This window comes from Ostrea edulis, chromosome 7 (genome assembly GCF_947568905.1).
Source record: "Ostrea edulis chromosome 7, xbOstEdul1.1, whole genome shotgun sequence".
NCBI lineage: Eukaryota > Metazoa > Mollusca > Bivalvia > Ostreida > Ostreidae > Ostrea > Ostrea edulis.
In genome coordinates this window covers 10,423,209-10,449,157 of record NC_079170.1, presented here as the reverse complement: position 1 = coordinate 10,449,157, position 25,949 = coordinate 10,423,209, and the positions used below count along the sequence as shown (strand labels likewise).

The 25,949-nt window shown below is 37.0% G+C and overlaps 2 protein-coding genes across 4 annotated transcripts in view; one reads left to right on the top strand and one right to left on the bottom strand.

Annotated features, from left to right (window-relative positions):
* Positions 1-13,961, bottom strand: part of LOC125654012 (uncharacterized) — a 38,056-nt gene extending 24,095 nt beyond the window's left edge. For all 3 annotated transcript variants that reach the window (XM_056143264.1, XM_056143265.1, XM_056143266.1), the window contains exons 1-12: positions 13,599-13,961; positions 13,179-13,348; positions 11,920-11,992; positions 9,555-9,622; positions 8,694-8,816; positions 8,104-8,251; positions 6,385-6,512; positions 5,656-5,829; positions 4,353-4,642; positions 2,523-2,700; positions 1,021-1,223; positions 91-187 (exon numbers count right to left, since the gene is read on the bottom strand). In XM_056143264.1, coding sequence (XP_055999239.1) covers positions 91-187; positions 1,021-1,223; positions 2,523-2,700; positions 4,353-4,642; positions 5,656-5,829; positions 6,385-6,512; positions 8,104-8,251; positions 8,694-8,816; positions 9,555-9,622; positions 11,920-11,992; positions 13,179-13,348; positions 13,599-13,749 — 1,803 coding nt within the window. In that variant the 5' untranslated portion in view covers positions 13,750-13,961. The remainder of the gene's footprint in view (positions 1-90; positions 188-1,020; positions 1,224-2,522; positions 2,701-4,352; positions 4,643-5,655; positions 5,830-6,384; positions 6,513-8,103; positions 8,252-8,693; positions 8,817-9,554; positions 9,623-11,919; positions 11,993-13,178; positions 13,349-13,598) is intronic.
* Positions 13,962-13,969: 8 nt separating this feature from the next.
* Positions 13,970-24,455, top strand: LOC125654011 (alpha-L-fucosidase-like). The gene is made up of 7 exons (XM_056143267.1): positions 13,970-14,337; positions 17,117-17,223; positions 17,462-17,589; positions 18,112-18,245; positions 18,572-18,669; positions 21,196-21,499; positions 21,955-24,455. Exons 1-7 carry the CDS (start codon positions 13,970-13,972, stop codon positions 22,208-22,210), a joined length of 1,395 nt encoding a protein of 464 aa, XP_055999242.1. The 3' UTR covers positions 22,211-24,455.
* Positions 24,456-25,949: the final 1,494 nt, after the last annotated feature.

The window sequence follows — 25,949 nt, the reverse complement described above, 5'->3', positions numbered from 1 at the left end:
GATGTAAAATCCACACAGAAGAATTGTGTTATCTTTTTACAAAGAAAATGGACAAATTGAATAAAAATTAAATTTGCTTTTGATACATACCTTGGCCACCTCTAATAAAACATCCGTCAGATTGTTCTCTGCTAATATACCAAGTGTCATTTGCTCATCATAGAAGAAATTGCTGATCAGAAATTCTCTGGAAATTGAAAATTACGTGACCCAATTAAACATCCTTCACACTAAATGATGATATTGATTTCAAATTAAATAATCCCTGGCCATTCTTTATGGAAAAAAATCAAGGAGGAAAAAAGACAGATGATGAAACAGATGATGTTTGGAATTCTTAAAGTTAAAAACACATTGTTACTAGATATCTTCATGAATTTTTGTAATCCCTGTGCCACAGGACTGCGGATCAGAGTTAAAGACAAAAGTGCTGTTTCTGACATTTTCTCTTAACTTATTTTTTCATCTCCTCAATATGAAGAGTTCTTGTATGATTTCTGAAATAGGTTGAAATTTTATAGTGTAATGATATTACCATACTTTATATAGGTTTAGTATTTTATATGTTAATGATATTACCATACTTTATATAGGTTTAGCATTTTATATGTTAATGATATTACCATACTTTATATAGGTTTAGCATTTTATATTGTCATGATATTACCATACTTTATATATCAGCTTGGGCAGCTCAGTGATTAGATTATGTAACTAGTAATGCAAGGGCCCTGGGTTTGACCCTATTGTTCCAAAGATTTTTCTCCCCTCTTTGCTGCAATAACTTTGCAATGCCCATACATGTATATACAAACTTCTGCAATACATAAGAGCTGGCTTTACATTTTTACTTGTAACAACCAGGGACTATCAAAATAGGCTGACTCTAAAACAGACATAGTAATATACCCCCAGATATTTTGCTAGAAACAAGATAGAATGCAAGTGAATTGTTAAATAAATGTTGCGAAAATATATGTATTGAGAAACATCCCCTATGTTCTTAAATAAGATACACACAGAAATGTGTCTTTGAGTCGTTCTTCGCCAGCTCCCTGTTTGAGGAGGTAAATGTAGCAGTATATCGCCATGTTAGACAGCTGTTTTTTCTCCACTGTAGTCAAATCAGAAGCACGATCCCCAAGCGCCAGCCGCAGATGTGACATCACTTCCTGTACACGACCATGCTTGGCAAAGCAGGATACACGTTTCATAAATGAGGACTGAAACAAAAATTGAATGCATTCATCAATCAAATTTTCATTATTTTGTCAGTATTTCAGTTGCTTCAGGTATACATTGACCTCTGCCATACAAAGTTAAAGGAAAGCTCCATTACAAATCAATTATTATAACTGAATAAAAATGCAACTAGAAGAGTCCTAACAGGACTAATGTCCCTGCTCCCCAGGGCACACTGGATGGTGGAAATAGCAAGTTTGTATTCATTGAAGAATAACTGGTTTTACATGTAATATATGCTCTGGACAATGACAACGTAACACCCCCCTCAAAATGGAAGAAATATCATAACTTTCTTGAATGTTAAAAAATTTCAATCAAAATAGGAGGTGCACAACTTCATTTGCAGAAGGAGTATAAATATATTAGAGGATTGATTGCTTTGGTATTTTATGTCATTTATCTATCGTAATAAAATACTCGCGAAATACACTTACTAATCCTTGATCTTTATAATACATTCAGAACAACTACAATCTCACTCTGAAACCAGTACTCTGCTATGTTATAAGTACTGTATATGTATATAGAGACTGGTTCCCTCACCTCACTCTGAAACCAGTACTCTGCTATGTTATAAGTACTGTATATGTATCTAGAGACTGGTTCCCTCACCCCACTCTGAATCAGTACTCTGTTATGTTATAAGTACTGTATATGTGTCTAGAGACTGGTTCCCTCACCCCACTCTGAATCAGTACTCTGTTATGTTATAAGTGCTGTATATGTGTCTAGAGACTGGTTCCCTCACCTCACTCTGAATCAGTACTCTGTTATGTTATAAGTGCTGTATATGTGTCTAGAGACTGGTTCCCTCACCTCACTCTGAATCAGTACTCTGTTATGTTATAAGTACTGTATATGTGTCTAGAGACTGGTTCCCTCACCTCACTCTGAATCAGTACTCTGTTATGTTATAAGTGCTGTATATGTGTCTAGAGATTGGTTCCCTCACCTAACTATGAATCAGTACTCTGTTATGTTATAAGTGCTGTATATGTGTCTAGAGACTGGTTCCCTCACCCCACTCTGAATCAGTACTCTGTTATGTTATAAGTACTGTATATGTGTCTAGAGACTGGTTCCCTCACCTAACTATGAATCAGTACTCTGTTATGTTATAAGTGCTGTATATGTGTCTAGAGACTGGTTCCCTCACCCCACTCTGAATCAGTACTCTGCTATGTTATAAGTACTGTATATGTGTCTAAAGACTGGTTCCCTCACCTCACTCTGAATCAGTACTCCACTGTACATGTGTCGGAGACTGGTTTCCTTACCTTGGCCATTTTGAAGAGTTTGATGGCCCTGTCGTAATTCTGGCTCTGTACACAGTTCTCAGCTGACAGTTCATAGAGAGTGTTGATATCTAGACCCAGTGCTATCCCTAGATTGTCAGTGACGCCACCCTCCGACTTACCCAGGGCCAGGTCCAGAAAAAGACGCTCAGGAGAAATTCTGCATATCAACACAAAAAGAAGGCATCATAAATTCATATCACAGCATTTACATTGCTTTGCCACTGTACGTTTAAAAATTAGTTCATAATGTAGGCATTTCCATTTTGTTATTCTATACAATACTACACTCTATGCAAAACGCATTGTCGGTTACCCACGGGTGCTTCTATTCGATTCTCTCCATCATCATGAGGGAGCGTGAGTGGACTCAAAGCCGTGGTTTGCGACGATGTGAAAAACGTAACATTTCACATTACATGCATTTCTTAATTCACTATTACACGTCTTTATTCAAATCTAAGATATAAATGATTATTAAAGGGACTGCTTCACAATTATTTTACAACAATATTTTCCTTTTTTGGTGTTAAACATTAAAAATATGCCTCATTTAATGTTGACAGCCAAAATTTTGACCTTCTGAATGCAAGAATGAAAGCAATATTTTAGCCTTATAAATCTGTGTTATGTAAACAAAGACTTGAGTCTTTTTATGTAACAAATAAGCGAAACATTGATTTTGTAATGTAAAGCATCTTAATTTTGCATAGTCACAAATTACAACTTTTAGATGACACATTTTACCCACAAAATGCTTGAAATGTGAAAGATATAATAAACTTAGATCGATAAAATTACATACACAATAACGTACTGTAATCTTTCTTTACAAAACGAATAAACTCTCTAAAACGAGCTTCTGTGATAATGTATAATCAGGGTTGGAAATTCACTGAAAAAAGCAGTCAGTCACAGGGCTACTTTTAAAAGTTACCAGCCCTCCTCAAAATCTGCCAGTCCTGATAAAAAATATTCATTATTATTTATTCTGTCGGATGCGCTCTTCTTAACTGCTAATGGTTCATACACCCCCTGACATATTTTACAATAGAGCTTCCCATGTGTTTCGTCACTGATCAGCCATCTAAACTCCACTTTCCATCCCGGAACAATCGTACGTCGTCTTTTGTTTTGGTCGTATGCTTTGTTTTTTTCCTTGGAGTCAACAAAGGGATGCTTTTCTGGAGTTGATAACCCATAAAAACTTTCGCATCATCTCGTAGATCTCGCGCTCGCACGTTTGTAATAATGCCAAACGTAATTTGAACTGCGAACGCTGATTGGCTATAACATTCAGACAGACCAATGGACGAATAGATTACAATTCCTACGTCTTACATGTACCTTATTCACAACGATACCTAATCTAACAACGGTTAGCGTATATACATTTTTGTGAATGAGGTAAAAAAAACTTAAAAATAGAAATTATCGGTTTAAAAATAGGAACTGGCTATTTAAATTAGCCCGACCACCGGACTGTCATCTAAAGTTTTGTTCCCGTCTGCCTGAGAAACAGACCGTCTCGGGCGGTCGGGTGGGCTATAATTTCCAACCCTGGTATAATCTTAATTTTTATGTGAAATCTTTTAAACACTTTAGACAGAAGATTTTAATCATTAAAAGTGACAAAGAAAATTTTGGGGAAAATCTTGGATCAGAAAAAAGCTCTATAGACCTCAACCATACAGAAAATTAATTAAATACAAAACACAGGGTACATCACTCTACACTCTTTGTGATGTCATAATGGAATGTTCCTTTAACGATCGTACCAAATTGAAATTCCTTGAATAAAGAATAACAAACCTTGGCCTCAGTTCATACACAGCTGAATCTGTTATAATGAGACAACCATTCAGCACGGTGTGACCATTGATCTGGATTTCAAATGACCTGTACGCTCCTCCATACGTCCCCAGAATTCTGTCATCGTCCTGATCCCATAGTCCTGTCTCCTTGTTCTTTAACATCTGTTGTTTCAGATTTTCCTCTCGCTTGTCGTGCCAATAAAATGGAAAGGATTTCTTTACCACAGTCAACAGCTTCTCATCCACTGGTAAATCAAAGTGCTGTAGAACAGCCTCCTTGTTGAACTCCTGTGGATTGTTAAAAAAATAAAGTACTGTTGATTACCTACATCATCATACATAGATAACAAAACAGGGCATGTTATAGTCCAGCTTGATGTGTACAATAAAGGTTTACTTGTGAACCCAATAACTCAATATCTCAGTAACTCCAACACATATATCTAAATAAAACCACCACAATTCACTGTATTCTTTAATTGAATTACGAACATGAAACATAATGCAAGGCAAAGTTAGACAGTTTTGTCACCAAGTTGCAAGGTTTTGAATTTTACTTTTACCACATACACATCCAGCAGCATAGACCGATAACATGGATACATACAGGTCCCTACTTAGACTTAATAAGGTAATTTAGTGAGCGTTTCACTATCATTCTGTTTCATTTTGAGTTCAATAGATGTCTATTGTAAAGAACTGGCATGTCGATTGCAATTAAAGAATAAATTCAGGCCTCTGTCTAGTAAAAAATTCATTACAAAAGCATTCTATAAATTGGCACAAAGAGCAAATTGTTTTCTAAGCATATTTCCAACAAAAATTCTTAATAATGGTAGTTTACTGTAATTTCATCAGACACACAAATTTATTTAAACCATTTTTCAACTGTCTTTATAATTAAAAAAAATTTGATGCAACAATCATTCAAATGCGAAGAGGACATCTCCATATTCTATTAATTGCTTCAAAACAGGGTTGGAAATTACAGCCCACCCGACTGCCCAAGATGGTCTATTTCTCAGGTGAGAGGGGGACAACATTTTATACGATGGACTAATTTTTAAGACAGCCAATGAACAACAAAAATGTCTCAAATAAGCTCCATTAGTATATTCATTCATGTAAAATGATAAAATTGAAAATCAGGACTGACAAATTTTGAATAGGGCTGGTAACTTTTGAGTGTAGCAAGCCCTGTAACTGGTTCATAATTTCAGTAAGTTTCCAACCCTGATATTAATCGTACTTATCTTACCAATCAATGAATGGATTTATTACAAACCAGATGCAGTTGGTACCTTTTGATCCTCTACTGAAGTTTCTGCCTTTTGATTGGCTATTACCAACAGCTTTTTCTCCCCAGCCAATCGGGTAGTTGTATAGATTGTTTTATCACTGAGAATGATGTTACACGCACCGAGTGGTAGTTTGTACACAAACAATGGAGAGTGCTCCATATTGCTGTCAAAGACCTGTGTTAACAAAACGTCAAAAGAATTACGAACAACAAAAAACTAACTCCAACTACACACCTAGTATATATCATGTCCATTTACCAAAGAGTATCCGAAATCTTGCATGCTGAACATTTATTTTAATGTTGCTGGTTCGAACAATTCAACATCACTTTCTAGCAGCCTAAAGAAATTTTTTTTGCAGACAAACCCTGCAAACTGCAGTTTTCAAAAACTCAGATACAGTGATGAAATCATGAATTAATTAAATCATTAAAGAAATGCTTAAATTCTCAAGTTAAATGATTTAACAATTCAAATTTCAAACATCCAAATTTTTTTTATCAAAAAAAATTGATCATCCTCTAATCAAAAGCCTCTATATTTTACCAGACTTCATACTGTGAAATGACTAATTTTCATAGGGGTGTAATAATCAGAGTTTTTGTAGTACAGATCCTGCAGATTATGAGATATACTCAAGTCATCTCAAATTAATTTTGTCTGGAGCTTGAAATGGCACAACAATAGCACTGAACTGATCCATGTGTATACAGCCAGGCCATTACTTACCTGATACGTTGAAGACTTATTGTCGTGGGCGGCTATGAAGTGCCGACCTTTGGCATTCTGTGGACTCAGTGCCACAGATCTCTGGAACTGGTACAGTCTCAGCGGCAAGAAGATTTGTTTCGTCTCCTCTGTAGAAAATTCATGTGAATTAGTACTGAATAGCCAAATGGTTCCACTAAATCATTATTTTATCACTAAAAATATTCATTTCTTGATTACACAGAAAATTCATTTAGAAGTATTGTATTGCATTAATGTGTCTCTTTCCTTCTTTTATTGTTATTCAAATGCGATGTCTTTCTTTAAAGGAACATACAATCTTCATTCAGAGACATCAAAAGAAAAATTTTGAAAATAGCAAATATTACTAGCTCAGCCAACACTAAATCCTATATCAAAATATGGAATAATACCATCAGTTGCTGGATGTTGATTGAGGGGCATCCACTGTACCGGTATTGTGATAAGCAGGTGCTTGTATAGAACTATAGACTTTTAACAATGCTTACCACATCTATTACATAGTATGTAACACTGTACAGTGAAACCTCTTTAATCTGAAAGTTGTGCAACCCAAAATGTTGGGTAAACTGCACACAAATTTTGTCACCAAACTCTAAAACTAAATCATAAAAAATATTCCTGGTATTGTATAATTTTTTGGTACTAAGTATGTCTGGATTAGACAAGTTTCACTCTTAATACACATACATAACACATTCTGTTATGTAGTTGTTATCCCTGACTTGCAGTTTTTAATACTGGCGTCAGGTTCTGAACACCAGTGATCTCCCTTACCTGTTTTTAATACTGACGTCAGGTTCGGAACACCAGTGATCTCCCTTACCTGTTTTTAATACTGGCGGCAGGTTCTGAACACCAGTGATCTCCCTTACCTGTTTTTAATACTGGCGTCAGGTTCAGAACACCAGTGATCTCCCTTACCTGTTTTTAATACTGACGTCAGGTTCGGAACACCAGTGATCTCCCTTACCTGTTTTTAATACTGGCGGCAGGTTCTGAACACCAGTGATCTCCCTTACCTGTTTTTAATACTGGCGTCAGGTTCAGAACACCAGTGATCTCCCTTACCTGTTTTTAATACTGACGTCAGGTTCGGAACACCAGTGATCTCCCTTACCTGTTTTTAATACTGGCGGCAGGTTCTGAACACCAGTGATCTCACTTACCTGTTTTTAATACTGGCGTCAGGTTCTGAACACCAGTGATCTCCCTTACCTGTTTTTCATACTGACGTCAGGCTCTGAAAACCAGTGATCTCCCTTACCTGTTTTTAATACTGACGTCAGGTTCGGAACACCAGTGATCTCCCTTACCTATTTTTAATACTGGCGGCAGGTTCTGAACACCAGTGATCTCCCTTACCTGTTTTTAATACTGACGTCAGGCTCTGAAAACCAGTGATCTCCCTTACCTGTTTTTAATATTGACGTCAGGTTCGGAACACCAGTGATCTCCCTTACCTGTTTTTAATACTAGCGTCAGGTTCTGAACTCCAGTGATCTCCCTTACCTGTTTTTAATACTGGCGTCAGGTTCTGACCACCAGTGATCTCCCTTACCTGTTTTTAATACTGGCGTCAGGTTCTGAACACCAGTGATCTCCCTTACCTGTTTTTAATACTGGCGTCAGGTTCTGAACACCAGTGATCTCCCTTACCTATTTTTAATACTGGCGTCAGGTTCTGAACACCCTTACCTGTGACCGCAGTTACACTAATGACTGGTAAATGACGACCATCAATCTGGTCATATCCAAGGTCAGTAACCTCAAGGTCAAACTTGACCACCTCTGATATCCTGGACTCTAGTAAAAGTTTCCACTGGATCCCAGCTTGTCCAGTTATCTACTCAACAGATGGTCCAAGAAAGGAACAACACTTTAGAACATGTTATGAAATGTATACTATTTAAAAAATACATTTCATCATAAACATTCATCCCTGGAAACCTCTATCATTGCAAGCCAAGGCTGAAATGTATGTTCCTCCCTTTGAAGCGAGAGAAAAGTACATTTCAGCTGTGGCTTGCCACGATGGGAAACCTCCTGAATATCTAGAAACTTCTTACATAAATAAAACAATGACAATGTAAATAGGATTGTCAAGGATGCAGCTAGACTTTCTAGTTTTTTTTTTACAAGTACAAAGTTTTGCCTTTATAATATTTACAGAAATTATCTTTCAAAATTAGATTCAGAGATACAGTAAAAATATAATTATACCAAAAGACACTGTAAACATTGATACCAAAATTAGATTCGGAGATACAGTAAAAATATAATTATACCAAAAGATAGGTCGCCATCTGTTGATCATCTTGGATGAGGTCAAGGTTAACAATACTGCCATCTACTTCTAACTCGTTCACAATACATCGCTTTATCAAATCAACGATTTCTATCTCTCCACTCTATATGAAAAAAAATTATCAAAAATGAATGAATGCAAAGAGTAAACAAGGCCTATTTCACTTGTATTACAATAAGCAACATTTGCCTTCAGCACAACCTTTTAAAACCTTCCAATTTTGATACCAGTATTAGTTAATTTCAAATGAAATCTCTCAGTTGTCTTCAAAATAAACATGATCAATGACGAATCATACCACCAGACAGTACATCAACAAAGTTGATACTTTAAACATATATACAATAGGTCTAAGGGCTCGGGTGATCACTTGACTTTTGCAAAAAAAACCACCAAAACTTACTAAGAAGTGTTGCATGCTGTGATGCAAGAATGCAACTTTCAAACTCTGAATTAGATATTATCAGCTTTTTATGATCAGATGCAATGATTACTATTCCTGATGATATTTCCCAGGCAAATAATTGTCACTCTTTTGTGTCATATTTTGGTTCAAGGTCGTGACTTATGTTCCTAATAACTATGTACTCTGTTTGTTTGCTACATGCTCAGGAGGAAAAGAGGATCATTAAAAGGGAGATGGGGGGGGGGGGGGTTTGAGGGCAGTGACCATTAAATTCACAATTTGTTCCCACTACCCCACAGAAGATGCTGTATATCAATGTTGGTAACAAATGGTCAGATGCTACACAGATGAGCAAAGCCACCTGAGAGACTCAATTAAATATTCAAAGTTCAATGTCACTCTGACCTCTGTTAAAAGAAACAACTCAAGAAATACCTTTGTGCCAATAATGGCGATTTGTTGATCATCCAGTGTGTGCCACCATATCACAGCTGAAGGAAGACCTAAATATAGAATGTTAAAACTCATAATCATATCACAGCTGAAGGAAGACCTAAATGTATAATGTTAAAACTCGTAATCCTATCACAGCTGATGGAAGACCTAAATATACAATGTTAAAACTCATAATCATATCACAGCTGATGGAAGACCTAAATATAGAATGTTAAAACTCATAATCATATCACAGCTGATGGAAGACCTAAATGTACGATGTTAAAACTCGTAATCCTATCACAGCTGATGGAAGACCTAAATATAGAATGTTAAAACTCATAATCATATCACAGCTGATGGAAGACCTAAATATAGAATGTTAAAACTCATAATCATATCACAGCTGATGGAAGACCTAAATATAGAATGTTAAAACTCATAATTATATCACAGCTGATGGAAGACCTAAATGTACGATGTTAAAACTCGTAATCCTATCACAGCTGATGGAAGACCTAAATATAGAATGTTAAAACTCATAATCATATCACAGCTGATGGAAGACCTAAATGTACAATGTTAAAACTCGTAATCATATCACAGCTGAAGACCTAAATGTATAATGTTAAAACTCGTAATCATATCACAGCTGAAGACCTAAATGTACAATGATAAAACTCTTAATTTCAAAAATGAACACCCCTGAGCAATGGTCAATAAAGATCAACAAAGGAATGACTTTTTCATATAATTACAAATACCTGTCATTGTATCATTACATAAAACTTTTCTACTGAGCCAGTAGTATCGTACACGCTTCATTACGAAAATCACCACCACAAAGCATGGTAACTCCAAAACACAAAAGGAAATTTATAAATTGTGAATTACATTCATCTTTGAAAAGTTCATGGATACCATTACAAATAAAACTCAAAACTTAAATCTTATAAAACTATTGTAATGAATTATTGTAAGCTTTATAATCAAAATGGAACAAAATTACACTTTCCATTTTTCAGTACCGGTACTTGTTAATGTACATGCAACCTTGCTAAGCGTAATGTTTGCATATGACACTGGCATCCTGGTGAGGGAGGAATTTGAACATTTACAACTGATTATTCTGTAGTTTTCCCTTGTAACAAATTACCCTCAATATGAAAATAACCCTATTTGCTCTTAGAAAAAAAATGAATAGGAAACTAGGACAGTTGTCAAAATATTTGTTTCTGAAACAATTGATCCATTTTAGACCCCTTTATTGGAAAATGCATCAATTCTAACTATTTGGAAGGTATTTGCCACGTGGGTACCAGTAAAGCATTGCCCTGTACCATGGACTGGTGGGGGCAATGATTCCGAGTCGATTTCATAATTATAAACAAGAGGCCCATGGGCCACATCGCTCACCTGAGTCACCTTGGCCCATATCTGAAGACTTTCCATATATATTTGCAAGTAAAACCTTAGTTCCTATTATGGCCCAAACTACCCTTTGCAAACTTGAATCTACACTATGTCAGAAAGCTTTCATGTATATGTCAACTTCTTTGGCCCAATGGTTCTTGAGAAGAAGATTTTTAAAGCTTTTTCCTATATTTGTATGTAAAACTTTGAAACCCCCCCCCCCCAATTGTGGCCCCATCCTACCCCCCGGGGGCCATCATTTGAACAAACTTGAATCTGAACTATGTCAGAAAGTTTTCTTGTAAATATCAGCTTTTCTGACTCAGTGGTTATTGAGAAAAAGATTTTAACTATATATTTGTATGTAAAACTTTGATCCCCCTTGTGGCCCCATCCTACCCCCGGGGGCCATGATTTGAACAAACTTGAATCTGCACTATGTCAGAAAGTTTTCATGTAAAAATCAGCTTTTCTGGCTTAGTGGTTCTTGAAAAGAAGATTTTTAAAGTTTTTCCCTATATACTTGTATGTAAAACTTTGATCCCCCCTTGTGGCCCCATCCTACCACCAGGGGCCATGATTTGAACAAACCTGAATCTGCAATATGTCAGGAAGCTTTCAGGTAAATTTCAGCTCTTCTGGCCCAGTGGTTCTTGAGAAGAAGATTTTTAAATGACCCCACCCTATTTTTGCATTTTGTGATTATCTCCCCTTTGAAAGGGACATGGCCCTTCATTTGAACAAACTTGAAAGCCCTTCACCCAAGGATGCTTTTGGCCAAGTTTGGTTGAAATTGGCCCAGTGGTTCTGGAGAAGAAGTCGAAAATGTGAAAAGTTTACAGATAGACGGACCGACGCCGGACAAAATGTGATCAGAATAGCTCACTTGAACCTTCGGTTCAGGTGAGCTAAAAAAGATTAATCCTGACTGACCATGAATGAATGAAATTACCTTTAGTTTTCTTAATTTTGGTGATTGTGACATCATCTAAGCTCCAAATCTGATTGACTCGAGCTGACTTGTCCTGCATCAAGATGAAAGAATTTTTTCAAAACTCATATCATCTACAGAATACTTTCATCTTCTAGTTAAACCACAGACCACTGAATTTCTCATTGCTATTAATGGTCAATTTTTGCAGTAAACAAGCAATACTGTGAGTCCTGTAAATATCATATTTTCAAAGATAGGAATTTTTTCTTATACATTATATTTCTAATACAAAATTCATAGTCTCACCCACTGAAACCTGATAAAAAAAATTACACAATTTTCTATTTCTGAATTAGGCCAATTCAACTTAATTAGTAGATTATCATCCGGGGTCACAAAAAAATATGGGGTGAATGGAAGGATTTTATTTTTTAACTTTTATTTCCCCCAAATAAAAAAAAAAATGACAAAAGGCATCACACAAAGTGTTAATCAAGTTAACATTCAAAGAATCCTTGGTAGAAGATATGTAACGTGTAGCGGTCACCCAGCAAAGTGCTGAACACGCTCGCCATTGGTCAACTTGCGTGATCAAGAGAGACACTCTACCACATCACTAGAAAAGCTAGCTCTCTAGTGAGGCAGTATAAGTTCCCTCTTATACTGACCGCTACCCCCCCCCCCCCCCCCCCGCCTCCCCGCAGTCCCAAAGCTTAGTGCGAGTCCTCTCTAACTCTTTAAGTGTTTGGCATTCCCGACGACAACCACCATCGTCCCCAGACGAATCCACATCCATACCCAGAGCTCCAAAGAGACTCGACTGAAGCAGGCCTCCCGCCAAACACCAGAGTCATTACGCTGCCACCAATTTATAACGTGTAGTGGTCACCCAGCAAAGTGCTGAACATGCTCTCCGTTGCTTAACTTGCGTGATCAAGAGAGACACTCTACCACATCACTAGAAAAGCTAGCTCTCTAGCGAGGCAGTATAAGTTCCCTCTTATACTGACTGCTACAGGTATAAAACCAACTTTCTGTGACTTTAATCATTCACTCATGTCACTGGGAAGCAAGTTTGTTTAAAATCTTAATTTTTGCGGAAATAAAAAAACCCAGGGTGGGCCCTTTTTTGTAGGGAGGGTGGGGATGATAATCTATCAATTAATTTTAATTGCCTTTACATTCATTGCCAGTGTTAAGCACTTAAAATTTCAGTGTTCTTGTTAAATATTCCTGTACACTGTTTCGAACTCATGCAGTTCCCCGAGTTTTCTCACCAGAATCGACCGAGCTGGAATGATGAAAAGCGTGGCATCTTCAGTTACAATCAGCAGCCATGATACTGTGGGGTCAAAGCACATGGTACAGATCGGTTTTTCTTGTGGCCACGTCAACTGTTGGCAGGTGGGTACTTTTCCTGATGAGGCATACCTAAGTAGGAGGTACCCTGGAAACAAAACTCAGGAATGAGGAAAATAATATGTCTACTTTAGTCTTTACTTATAATATAAACACAATCACAATAAAATGACAGTTACATGTAATACATGAACAAAAGTATTAGGTCTATAGTGTTATGCATTCCTCAGAGAGAGAGAGAGAGAGAGAGAGAGAGAGAGAGAGAGAGGTGAACAGGCATTTTCAATAGTCGTCTGTTTCTGAATGTTTTAACGATTTAATATTAGGGGGGTAATCACCATTGGTGTTATACAAAGCCAACAAGTTGTCTTCTCCAGCCTCGATCCAAGCATATTTATTCACTATAGTAGTCTTTCCCGTGTCTCCGTCATCTCGTATGGACATCAAACGCACCAACTGAAAGAGGGGGTACGTCGCTCCACCGGGCATTTTGTCAGATCATCTCTCCTGCTCCCGACTGCATAAAATTGATTAGAATGCACCTTCTCGTTTCGCTGTGTTTTATAAAAAGCATTAGATTTAAGCTGAAATAAAGAAAAATACGCCCACAGAGCCCCGCAACATGCAGGCCCTTATTTACGTTTAAAATAAAACCCACCGGTGTGTACTCAAGTACGTAAACAAAGTCACGTGATATTCGTATCATGTGATGTACTTTTTGTTTGTGAACATGGCGGCGTCGTGTTTCCTTGTGCTCGTTGCTCTTTTACTTGTTGGTAAATCGTCAACTGTCCATTACGAGCCGACATGGGATTCGCTGGATTCTCGACCCCTTCCAGGCTGGTATGATGATGCAAAACTTGGTATTTTCATTCACTGGGGGGTGTTCTCCGTGCCCAGTTTCTCCTCGGAATGGTTTTGGTATGATTGGAAAGAGAGAGGTCTCCCAGGCATCGTTGATTTCATGCAGAAGAACTACCCACCCGACTTCACCTATGCTGACTTTGCGCCGGAGTTCAGATCAGAGTTCTTTAGTCCTGTGGAATGGGCGGGCCTATTCAAGGAATCTGGAGCGAAGTAAGTCACTCTACACACAATGACACTATCTAATCGTTTTTATAATATTCTTCATTCTTGACAATGACAATCATAAACTCAGCGAGATTCACCGAGGCTGGATATTTAGACTGACACCTCTTCTGAAGAGGCATCAGTCTAAATATCCAACCTCGACGAATCTCACTGAGATTATGACCATCGTTATTATAATATTCTTGATGTTCACCACAAGGGCGGAGTCCACACAACCCCCCTCCCTCACTACTCATAGTTGTGTAACAAGAGGGGAGAAAATGCAATGGACCATACCGGGATTCGAACCCGGGCCCCCTGATTCTCTAGTCAGGTGCTCTACCAACTGAGCTAACTGGCCACTGGCGATCGAATCCAGCTGACCGCTACACTCCTCCTAGTGTACGGCACCAAATGTAACAGGAGGGGAGAAAATGCAACGGACCATACCGGGATTCGAACCCGGGCCCCCTGAATCTCTAGTCAGGTGCTCTACCAACTGAGCTAACTGGCCACTGGCGATCGAATCCAGCTGACCACTACAGTTGTATTATTTCTGCAGGTCATACTTTTACTTTAACACCTATGTTGCTAATAAAATCCACTATGATTTGATACAAAAAACAGAATCACCTCAGGTCAGCTGTCAATAATGGTTAACTGTGCGGCTGTGTGAAAGGGCTGACATATCATTCAGCAACGTGACTGGGAAATTCCTGAGAGACCATAATTGTATTCAGTACAAATTCAATGAGCAGTGTTCAAAGCACTGAGAGATTGTATGAATAATGAAAAATCACCGTTTTACAGGGCCTCACAGCTGACCAACATTCATTGCTGATTAACAAATGACCTGATCAAACATGGAGAATGTATAGAATTTATGTAGCGTGACAGAGACATTGTTATGCCTCTGATGGGATTTGAACCCAAGTCTCTGGCACTCAAAATCCAGCACTCTACCAATCGAGCTAAAGTATTAACCCGCTAGCCAGAGCTAGTAGGAATGCCATATCACTTACACTACCACATTACATATCCAGAGCTGCAGATAAGGTGTGTATCAGTGTAAATACTCATTAAATTTTACCAAATACGCATTTAAGTTGAAAATCATGCGTATAATTACGCATTAGTGAATGTAAATACGCTTCACACTCCCAAAGTAATGTGTATTAATCCGTGTATTTGTGATACATGTAGTATGATATAGATATGAATTATATATTCATATGAATTGAAGTTAGCCCAGGGCTTGATCATACATGATATTTAGCGCTATGAAATATGTTTTGATGACAATCACAATTTTGAAAAATTGGAAGAGTTAACTGAAAACAATATTATATAGGTGTAGTGGTCAGCCGGATTCGATCGCCGGTGGCCAGTTAGCTCTGTTGGTAGAGCACCTGACTAGAGATTCAGGGGGCCCGGGTTCGAGTCCCGGTCTGGTCCGTTGCATCTTCTCCCTTCCTGTTACATAGGCCTGCTTATTATACTTTCTTTCTTAAAGAGTTAATGTGTGGTTGAAAGCACGGGGAAAAAACTTGTATTATCAATTGTGGATGAATGACATGCAGAATTCGATCATAATCATGTGACTGAGTGTCTGACATATTCAAATTTAATGCATCAATGATAAATATCAAATTCCGAATGACAATGAATAGTTTTAATAAAAAGAACTGCAAAAGACTTTCCCCGTAAATAGCTGGAGTGGCCTTTTCGTATAAACTTTAAGTTAAAGTTTAACGGAAGAAGTATCGTTTATCTGGTGACATCTTCTGTGCAAAAGCTAGAGCAAAGATAATCAGTAAATTAACAAAATGCACTTTTGATTTTTTCTGAAAAGCAAAATACTCATTGATTTGAAAACCAGGGAGTAAATACTCTTTGTAGTAAAAAATTATCTGGAGCTTTGATATAATTTTGGAGTGATATCATTGAGGATTTGATTTTCTGGGGTGTAAATCTAAAGTGTATGTGCATAGCCTGCAGATATCTCACACATGTGCCAGAGGGCAATACTTCATCATCGCTAGCCGAGGGTTTTTCGGTCTGCTCTGCTCCCCACAATATAATATTATGATATATATAGAAGTGGAGTTAATCGAAAATCCTTGGCTAGCAAAGATGATGTTACATTAAATTATGAAGTAGCAAAATGCCTTTGATCATACAGTAATGTAGTAATTAGGGCTATACGGGCCATGGATATCGGCCTGGATAGCTCAGTGGTTAGAGCACCTGACTAGTAGTGCAGGGGTCCCGGGTTCGTTTCCCGGTCCAGCCAAAGATTTTCTCTCTCCTTCTATACTACATTTGGTGCCGTTGACCACCCCTGGTCTTGCAGGTCAGGGGTGAGAAGAATCTGGGTTATGTGTCTTCGAGGGCGAAGACTGTTTAAGGAGGGAGGAATGGGAATGTAGTAATTAGGGCTACACGGACCGTGGATGCCGGCCTGGATAACTCAGTGGTTAGAGCACCTGAATAGTAATGCAGGGGTCCCGGGTTCGATTCCCGGTCCAGCCAATGATTTTCTCCTCCCTTCTTATACTACAGTAAGAATGGAAGAGGGAGGGAGCATCAGAGGTTTGATGTTTTTGTAACTTTAAGTGTAAATTATTTAAGGCTTTTAAGAAGGGGAAATGGGGAGGGGATTACGTCAAATTTCAAGCTTTATGTTTGTTTTTGTTTCTTGTCACACTTTGGACATGATATGAAATATCTTCCTCACTCTTGATCAGATATTTATATTTGTAATTTTTTGTCTGTCATTTAACAGATACGTCGTGTTGACCAGTAAGCACCATGAAGGTTTTACCAACTGGCCATCCAAATATTCCTTTAACTGGAATTCTAATGATACTGGTCCAAACAGAGATCTTGTTGGTAAGTCCCTAACAGAGAATTGTACTGATATTTAATATTGTCAAGATATCTCATCTAATGCTGATGTTCATAACAGATTTAATATCTTTATATATTTTTTAAAGAAAGACCCCATTTCTCAGTTGACCCTAGTCTTAGAAATAGTCATTTAACTTGTAGAAATGGATGTTTAACCTGTAGAAATGGACCATTAACTTGTAGAAATGGACATTTAACTGTGATTTTTTTCTCTGTTTAGGTGACTTAGCAGATGCTGTCAGAGACTACTCACTGAAGTTTGGGCTGTATCACTCCTTGTTTGAGTGGTTTAATCCATTGTACAAGAGTGATGAAGCTAGTGGCTTTAAAACTCAGAACTTTGTAAATGTACGTGTACAAATTAACATGCACTTTTATTTCTGTGATAGTCTCAGTAAAAGAGAATTTCAAATGCAAATTTTAAGGAGGTATGCTACACCAGAGAAATTTGATATGGATTAAAAGTGGAGGATATGTACAACAATATTTTAAAATTGAAAACTTTCAAATTTACTTTATTTAGTCAAAAAATACAGTTTTAGTTGAAAGCAATCTGAGAAAAATTTAAAATCCCTGCTAGACTTGAACATGCAATCTACAGTTCAGTAGTCGACGTGCTAACCTACTGAGCTACTCAACTAAGCAAGAATTTTGTAAATGAATAGAGAAATATTGCTGATATCTATATTTTCCACCATGTTTTAAAAGGAAGTCAGCCATTATGACGATGTAGAGTACCTCCATAACTTGAATTTGGATTAAGGAGAAGTAAAATTAGAGATAGATAGATAGATAGAGAGAGAGAGAGAGAGAGAGAGAGAGAGAGAGAGAGATGTGAGGTAGCTTGTACTAATTTAATTTTTGCATCAGTCCAAGACAATGCCGGAGCTGTATGAGATTGTCCAGAAGTACAAGCCTGATGTGGTGTGGTCAGATGGAGATGCAAATGCCCCCGCTGAGTACTGGACATCACAGGAATTCTTGGCCTGGCTTTATAATGAAAGGTACTGACATTCCTGACAAGCAGTAATAACTGGCATCGTGAAATGTAACAACAGTATCCTGAATAATAACATGTATAGGTATTGAGTTGATAAATTAAATAGCATATGAATATGTATGACTGAAGAAACTAATTTGCTGTACAGCAATATAGTGGATGGATACAATACACATTTATGTTTTCAACTTTTCAATCAATTACTTGAATATTTTATGGTCACCCTTTAAAAATGAACATAAAATTATTGTACCTCTGTTCAGAGGTCCATTTGTTGATACAATCACTTTGTTCACTACTAAGTTTAATTGTGTTTGATTCCTGGAACAGCCCAGTGAAGGACTCGGTGGTGGTCAATGACAGATGGGGGAGGAACATTTCCTGTCACCATGGAGGTTTCTTTACTTGTGCTGACAGGTACAACCCAGGTATGTAGTCAAAAGTCAAAAGAAAACCAGGTACAACTCAGGTATGTAGTCAAAAGAAAATCAGCTACAACCCAGGTATGTAGTCAAAATAGAGTCGGGTATAACCCAGGTATGTTGTCAAAAGAAAGTCAGGTACAACCCAGGTATGTAGCCAAAAGAAAACCAGGTACAACATAGGTATGTAGTCAAAAGAAAATCAGGTAGAGTTCAGGTATGTAGTCAAAAGAAAATCAGCTACAACCCAGGTATGTAGTCAAAATAGAGTCGGGTATAACCCAGGTATGTTGTCAAAAGAAAGTCAGGTACAACCCAGGTATGTAGCCAAAAGAAAACCAGGTACAACATAGGTATGTAGTCAAAAGAAAATCAGGTAGAGTTCAGGTATGTAGTCAAAAGAAAATCAGGTACAACCCAGGTATGTAGCCAAAAGAAAATAAGGTAGAATTCAGGTATGTAGTCAAAATAACATCAGGTACAACCCAGGTATGTAATCAAAAGAAAACCAGGTACAACGTAGGTATGTAGCCAAAAGAAAACCAGGTAGACTTCAGGTATGTAGTCAAAAGAAAACCAGGCAAAAATCAGGTATGTACCCATAGCCACAACAATATGAGTTGTATATCCATATCATCATCAGGTACAATTCAGGTATGTCCAGGTATATATCCACAGCAATCTCAGGTATGTACCCACATGAACAATCCAGGTATGTACTCACATGACCAATGCAGGTATGTACTCACATGACCAATGCAGGTATGTACTCACAACATGAACAATGCAGGTATGTACTCACAACATGAACAATGCAGGTATGTACTCACATGAACAATGCAGGTATATACTCACATGAACAATGCAGGTATGTACTCACATGACCAATGCAGGTATGTACTCACAACATGAGGTACAATCTATGTATGTTAAACTAGCTCATGTTTGTACATACCATGTTAGACATTACAGGAAGCAAAGGTACAATTCTAGTATAATTCTTTATTATATACCCATCAATGCATCGTTCTTTGATACTGTGGATTTCACAGCGTATGATCCGGTTTTCCGGATCACCACACTATGGTTTTCTGATTCCGTATCAGTATCCTCTGAAACTGATGCCGTCACAATGACGTCACAATGCATTAACGCAACGTTATTTGTGAATAACATTGACCGCGTCACAAAACAAAACTGCGTACACAAAACATAATTTCACTGTATGTCAGTGTTTTTGATAATTTGGATTACATTTAGTATCATATAAATGTGGATTTAAAATGCATAGGGGGTATATAATAAATTTATCATTACTACAGTAACTTGATCCGAAGAGTTGGATCACATCTCGTTGACAGGCGCGGATCATTAGATCAAACTAGACGCTTTGCGTCTCGTGTGATCTGATGATCCGCGCCTCTCAACTCGACGTGATCCGAGTCTTCGGATCAAGTTACTGTAGTAATAATATATAAGATAAGATAAGATAAGATAAGATACGTTTATTCCAATTTTGGGCCCAGAGGGCATAACAGTAAGACATTTTATGAAGAAGGAAATTCAAAAAAGAAAGAAAGTTTACAACATTAACTACAGGTTACATAGACTGCAAACTGTGTGTGGATGCAGCATGTTGGGGAAACAAGTACATACATATATGAATTGCTAATCATGTATATATACAAGTAGATGGACAATATCAGTATTATACCAATATATGAATAATAAACTATAATGATTTTTGCAGTTTCAACGTGAAACAAAGTACCTAGTGATTAAATGATTGTCTCCTCTAACATCAACTTTACAGAATAAATACATGTAACAACATGGAATCTCAAAAGAAATCATGCAAAATTGTGAAAACTATTTCAAACCTTCACTCATTATCTTTCAACTACCACAAATCGGAACAGATGTAGTTAACCATTGCAGAATCATTACAGAGAAACCCATGTAATCGGACACCTACAGGGAAAGAATTTTCTCTACGGATTACACAGGGTCACACACTGAGAATGTAGAAAAAGAAAGGGAAAGGAAAATTAGGGTCGGAATTCACAGCGAAACAGATTACACAATTGTCAAATTACATGTAGAATTCAGTGAAACACATTACACAATTGTCAAATTACATGTAGAATTCACAGTGAAACACATTACACAATTGTCAAATTACACGTAGAATTCACAGTGAAACACATTACACAATTGTCAGATTACATGTGGAATTCACTGTGAAACTCATTACACAATTGTCAGATTACATGTGGAATTCACAGTGAAACACATTACACAGTTGTCAGATTACATGGGTTTGACTGTAATTGCCGGTTTGTGAATGGAGACACCAAGTTAAAATATAGTTACAGAAACAGACGACGCTGGGAAGACTTTGTGTACAATTGATCTTGTTTTATTTAGCACAAACCATTTTTACAAATTTTACTAATATGATTTTTAACATGAGTATGGACTTTGATCATCAGTACCAAATTTTCAACATTCTCTGTTAATTGTATATTCCAGGAAAACTACAAACCCACAAATGGGAAAATGCCATGACAATCGATCACTACTCCTGGGGTTACCGTAGAAACGCGCCACTCAGTAACTACTTGTCGATTGAGGATTTAATCCAGACTTTTGTGACCACTGTCAGCTGTGGAGGGAATATGTTGATGAACGTAGGTCCCACTAGCTATGGGAGAATCGTGCCGATCATGGAGGAGAGGCTGAAACAAATGGGGGAGTGGCTGAATGTGAATGGTGATGCTATTTATGGAACAAGAACTTGGTCACACCAGAATGACACTGTCACTAAGAATGTGTGGTGAGTTTTATAAATACAAACAAGTTGCGATATTCATACTTAGATTCTGGGCTGCATTCAAGACCGTAGCAGCTAGCCTAGGGGCTAGGTATGGTGGCTTATTTGTGCCATTTCACAATTTGTGATCTTTTTGCTATTTTGAGACAAATAGTAGCTAATATCATCATTTTGTCGTCTTGAAGTTATTTTGGGACGAAAAGTCGCAAAATATCATTTTGTTGTCTTTTCACCTCGAAATAACATGAAGGCAATATTATGTAAAATGACACAAATCAGCCACCATACCTAGCCTAGTCACTACGATCTTTAACATAGCCCTGAATAGATTTATGTTTCTGCAATCCATGATACTGTAGCAACAAGAATTAACAAATGGACAATGATGCCATCTGTAGAAAGTTAATTTCTCCAGGGAAAAAATAAGATTGACTTCATCTTACCATTATCTTTTGCAGGTACACAAAAAAGAAATCATCTTCAGGATACACAGTTTACGCCATTCTCCTTCAGTGGCCAAAAGCAGGAACTTTTACCCTTGGGGCACCCCAAACAACAACAGCAACTGTAGTATCTCTTCTGGGTTACCAGGGCAACTTTAGCTGGAATAAGGGTGCAACAGGGGGCATTGACATTAAGATACCTCAGATTGCATGGAATTTAATGCCATGTAAATGGGCCTGGGTTTTGAAGTTAGAAGGAATAGGAAATTAGCTTAAGGTAGACCTATTTATTTTTATGAGAGATTATGATAAAGTGCATCAATGATTATTCATCAGACTGAGTATGTATTTACATTTCCAATGTTTTTTGCCTTTGATAATCTTTACAAGTTGTAATGATAGCCATTTCCTTATGAATATGCTGCAGTTGTGAACAATGGGCGTGTGAATCTTGATAATTATAGTATGTTTACTTTAACGGCTGGGAATTCTGACAGATATGAAGGTATAATGTACATCGTCATTGGAGACCCATGGTTAATTATAATACACTTTGTTCTTCTCTCCATCACATGGTGGTGACAGGAACGAGTGGGAATCCGATGACAAGTGTTAATATAAATTTGAATTTCATTTTAGAAAGTACATGAGGGTATGAGCTGCAACGCTCCACACAGCCATACTTCATCAAGCATGTTAGCGCATCACGAAAAGTATGCTGGCGTGAAGCATCACATTTCCTACCCTCATGTATTTTCAAAAATAAAATTTATTTCTTAATTGTAGTAATTATTTACAAGAATTTGTGCAGTGTTTTGTGAAACCTGTTTTTACATGTATAATTATACTATAAATCAATGTGCTTTCTCGTGCAGGAATCACGAGCACCACTTTTTCATGAATATTTATTGCCACGAGTCAGTCGTTTTGTTTATGCATTAAGGTTTTATTTGTCGGCCCACATGAATACATATTTTACTCACAGTGAATGTATTTCTCCTCACCAATTTTTAAATAAACCTTGGTTTGCAGTAAAAGTATTTTTACAAAATGTACATTCCTTGACAACTTGTATCCATAGAAACTGTGATATTTTATTGTAAAAATCATCCTGATTCAGAAGATGAATTCCTATGATGTTTTGCTCACATTCTTGATAAATACACAGTATGTATATGGTATAATTATGTGTGGACATGTACTATGCATGAACATTTACTGTACTACAAGAAGATGCATGTATATACAATATATTTTCAGTTTGTACAGGAGCTGTGAGCTTGGAAGTCTTGGAATCAAAGATTTTTATGATTATTTTTTTTCTACTATAACTTTAAGTACAATTATATAGTTTTTTAGGTCAGGTGACCTAGTTGTTAGGATCTCTCTCTGTCAAATTTGATGCATCAGCTGCCATCCTTTGACGTTTGAACATTTTTACTTCCTTTAAAGCACAATAGGGTCAAGTTTTACCAAAATTGTTGTGTAGCATCTTGGAGGTAGGGGAACCAACCAAAGTTGAGCTAAAATGCATGCATATGGTTCCCTCTTCCTTGGAGTCTTTGGGTTTGGGCCAAACCTTATAAAATTATTGTAATCTGTAAGAAATCTGATCTCTTCTTTTGTGCTGAAATGTTTTGATACTGAAATTATTCGTGGCATACAAGGTGTTTCACTCTGACACACTAATAAGTTGATAATGTAATCATCAATTGGTGCTTCTATCATGTACATTAATTGAGTTTTAGTGCAACCATAAATTAGGACTTTTTCTTCAACACCAAAGGCATTTGACGCAAGTCTCATTAAAGTACTCATTTGAAAATCATTTTACGTTGTAGATTTCTTAGTATTCAGTAAAATTTCCTTAAGTAGTCATAAAGATGATTTTCTAAATGTTGATTCAGTCTGAATTGTCATTTAAAAGTAGTGTTTTCTGTTTTTTCCTTCAAGAATTCAAATTATTGGTGTGTATTGTAAAATCCCTTTGACATTTATATTAACATGGTTGGGGGGAGGATTAATTGTAAAAATTGTTAGTTGAGCTGGAGTATTGGTCCAGGAACTGATAATGAGGAAGGAGGATCACAAAATTTATAGAAAATCAATTCTCTTCATTTTGAAATCAGGAAATATAGAGTTACATGTTGCTTTTTCAGAATATCTTTCATTGATTAGGTATTGGAAGAAATACTCAGAGAAACATAAGATACAATCATTATGTATGTGAAAGTGATTTATAATTTGTGATTTGGTTTAGTAAGCATAGATTGCTGTTTTCTTTTTTCTTTTTTTTTTTGTACAATGATTAGCTTTAAATAGTATCATTCATTGCATGTTTGCACTGCAATATGTTTTCAGAATTTTGTTTTTTCTCCACATTTTCATTAAATTCTATAATATGTCAGATTTGTAACTCATTATATCTATCTTTATATTTTTAGAAGTTGATGAATTGAAATAAATGTTCTTTGCCCTCACAAATTGATTTCAAAAATAAATTTATATATACTGTGGGCTGTTTCACTTAATATCAACTCATTCTTGATATTGATAATTATTTATTGATATTAATAATTCAAACTTTTGATATTATTCAACATCACCCTATATAAACCTGTAACCAGAAGTTGAAATTAAAAAAAAAATATGCTGGATTTCCTCATTGACAATATCTTGTAGTCTTTGGTGACCATGTCTTCCAACAGTCTGTAGGAATTCCCATGTGCACAAATTGTTCTCCTTATGTTAGCTGACCTGTTTTCATATTCTTATGAAGCAGAATTTATTCAATTTATAGCTTCTACATGAGAAGAAGAAATCTTTTGCTGCATCACCTTCAACTCTACATTTAGAAATATCAACGATATTTTATCTATTAACAATAATAACTTTCATTTAATATATGTCAATTTGATATATCCCAGAGATAAAAGACGCCACAGAGCCCTCCACTTCTGCTTCATACTTAAGATAATTTATTGAAAGTAGATGCAATAACGGCAAACTAACAACTCAACTTTATGACAAACGGGATGATTTCATCTTCTCCATCGTCAACTTCCCATATCTATGTAGCAATATTCTATTATCACCTGCATATGGTGTTTATATCTCTTAACTGATTTGATACGCAAGAGCTTGTTCTGCGTATGATCAGTTTTTAAATCGTGACAGGCTACTGGCAAAGAAGTTGATGTTTTAGAGGTTTCAACAGTCTCGTTTAAAGTCAGCATGTCGCAAATTTTATGGTCGTTGTAAGATCTAGTTTGCCAACCCAACTTATCATTGGGTCAAATGTTGTCTGACGTGCTTCATGCTGATTTTTAGGCCGTTCTTGGCACACTGATTTTGACTACGGATAACTCCGTTTACCTGATGAAGACATAGGGCTTACGGCGGGTGTGACCGGTCGACAGGGGATGCTTACTTCCCCCGAACACCTGATCTCACCTCTGATATGTCCTGTGGTCCTGTGCTTGCCCAACTCTTATTTTGTATTCCTTAGAGGAGTCGATCACTGTCCGTTATTTTCACCTTTCACACTCATTGGGAGTGTGAAGTATACTTCACTATCAACATTCCAATGATTACCGGTAGGAAAGAGTCCTCAAAATACTGTGCATGATTTAATGTACATACATGCAGAGGGTCCTTGATGAGGTTTTTATAGCGAAATGCGTTGGAGATAATTATAAAATCAGGCGCGTAGCTGCCTATACGCAAGTACGCAACTGCGTACACATCATTTCAGAGAGAGAGAGAGAGAGAGAGATATCTTTGCTGTTTAAATATTTGTGCCTCAAAAATAAATATTCCCGGTATTTAATTCAATCAGCATCAGTGGCGGATCCAGGAATTTCATAACGGGGGGTGGGGTGGGGGCAGTAGAAGGCTGGGGTTGCCTTGAAGCTTTGCACTGATGGGGGTGCAGGGGGCGAAGCCCCCGGAAGCTAACGAAATTGTGCCAATATAAGAGAGTGGGTTCTTTTTAATTTAGATAATGAACA

Coding starts and splice junctions, on each gene's coding strand:
- LOC125654011 (XM_056143267.1), top strand. CDS start 13,970: ATGTACTTTTTGTTTGTGAACATGGCGGCGTCGTGTTTCCTTGTGCTC. Junction 14,338..17,116: donor TTCAAGGAATCTGGAGCGAA/GTAAGTCACTCT, acceptor GTCATTTAACAG/ATACGTCGTGTTGACCAGTA. Junction 21,500..21,954: donor ACTGTCACTAAGAATGTGTG/GTGAGTTTTATA, acceptor TATCTTTTGCAG/GTACACAAAAAAGAAATCAT.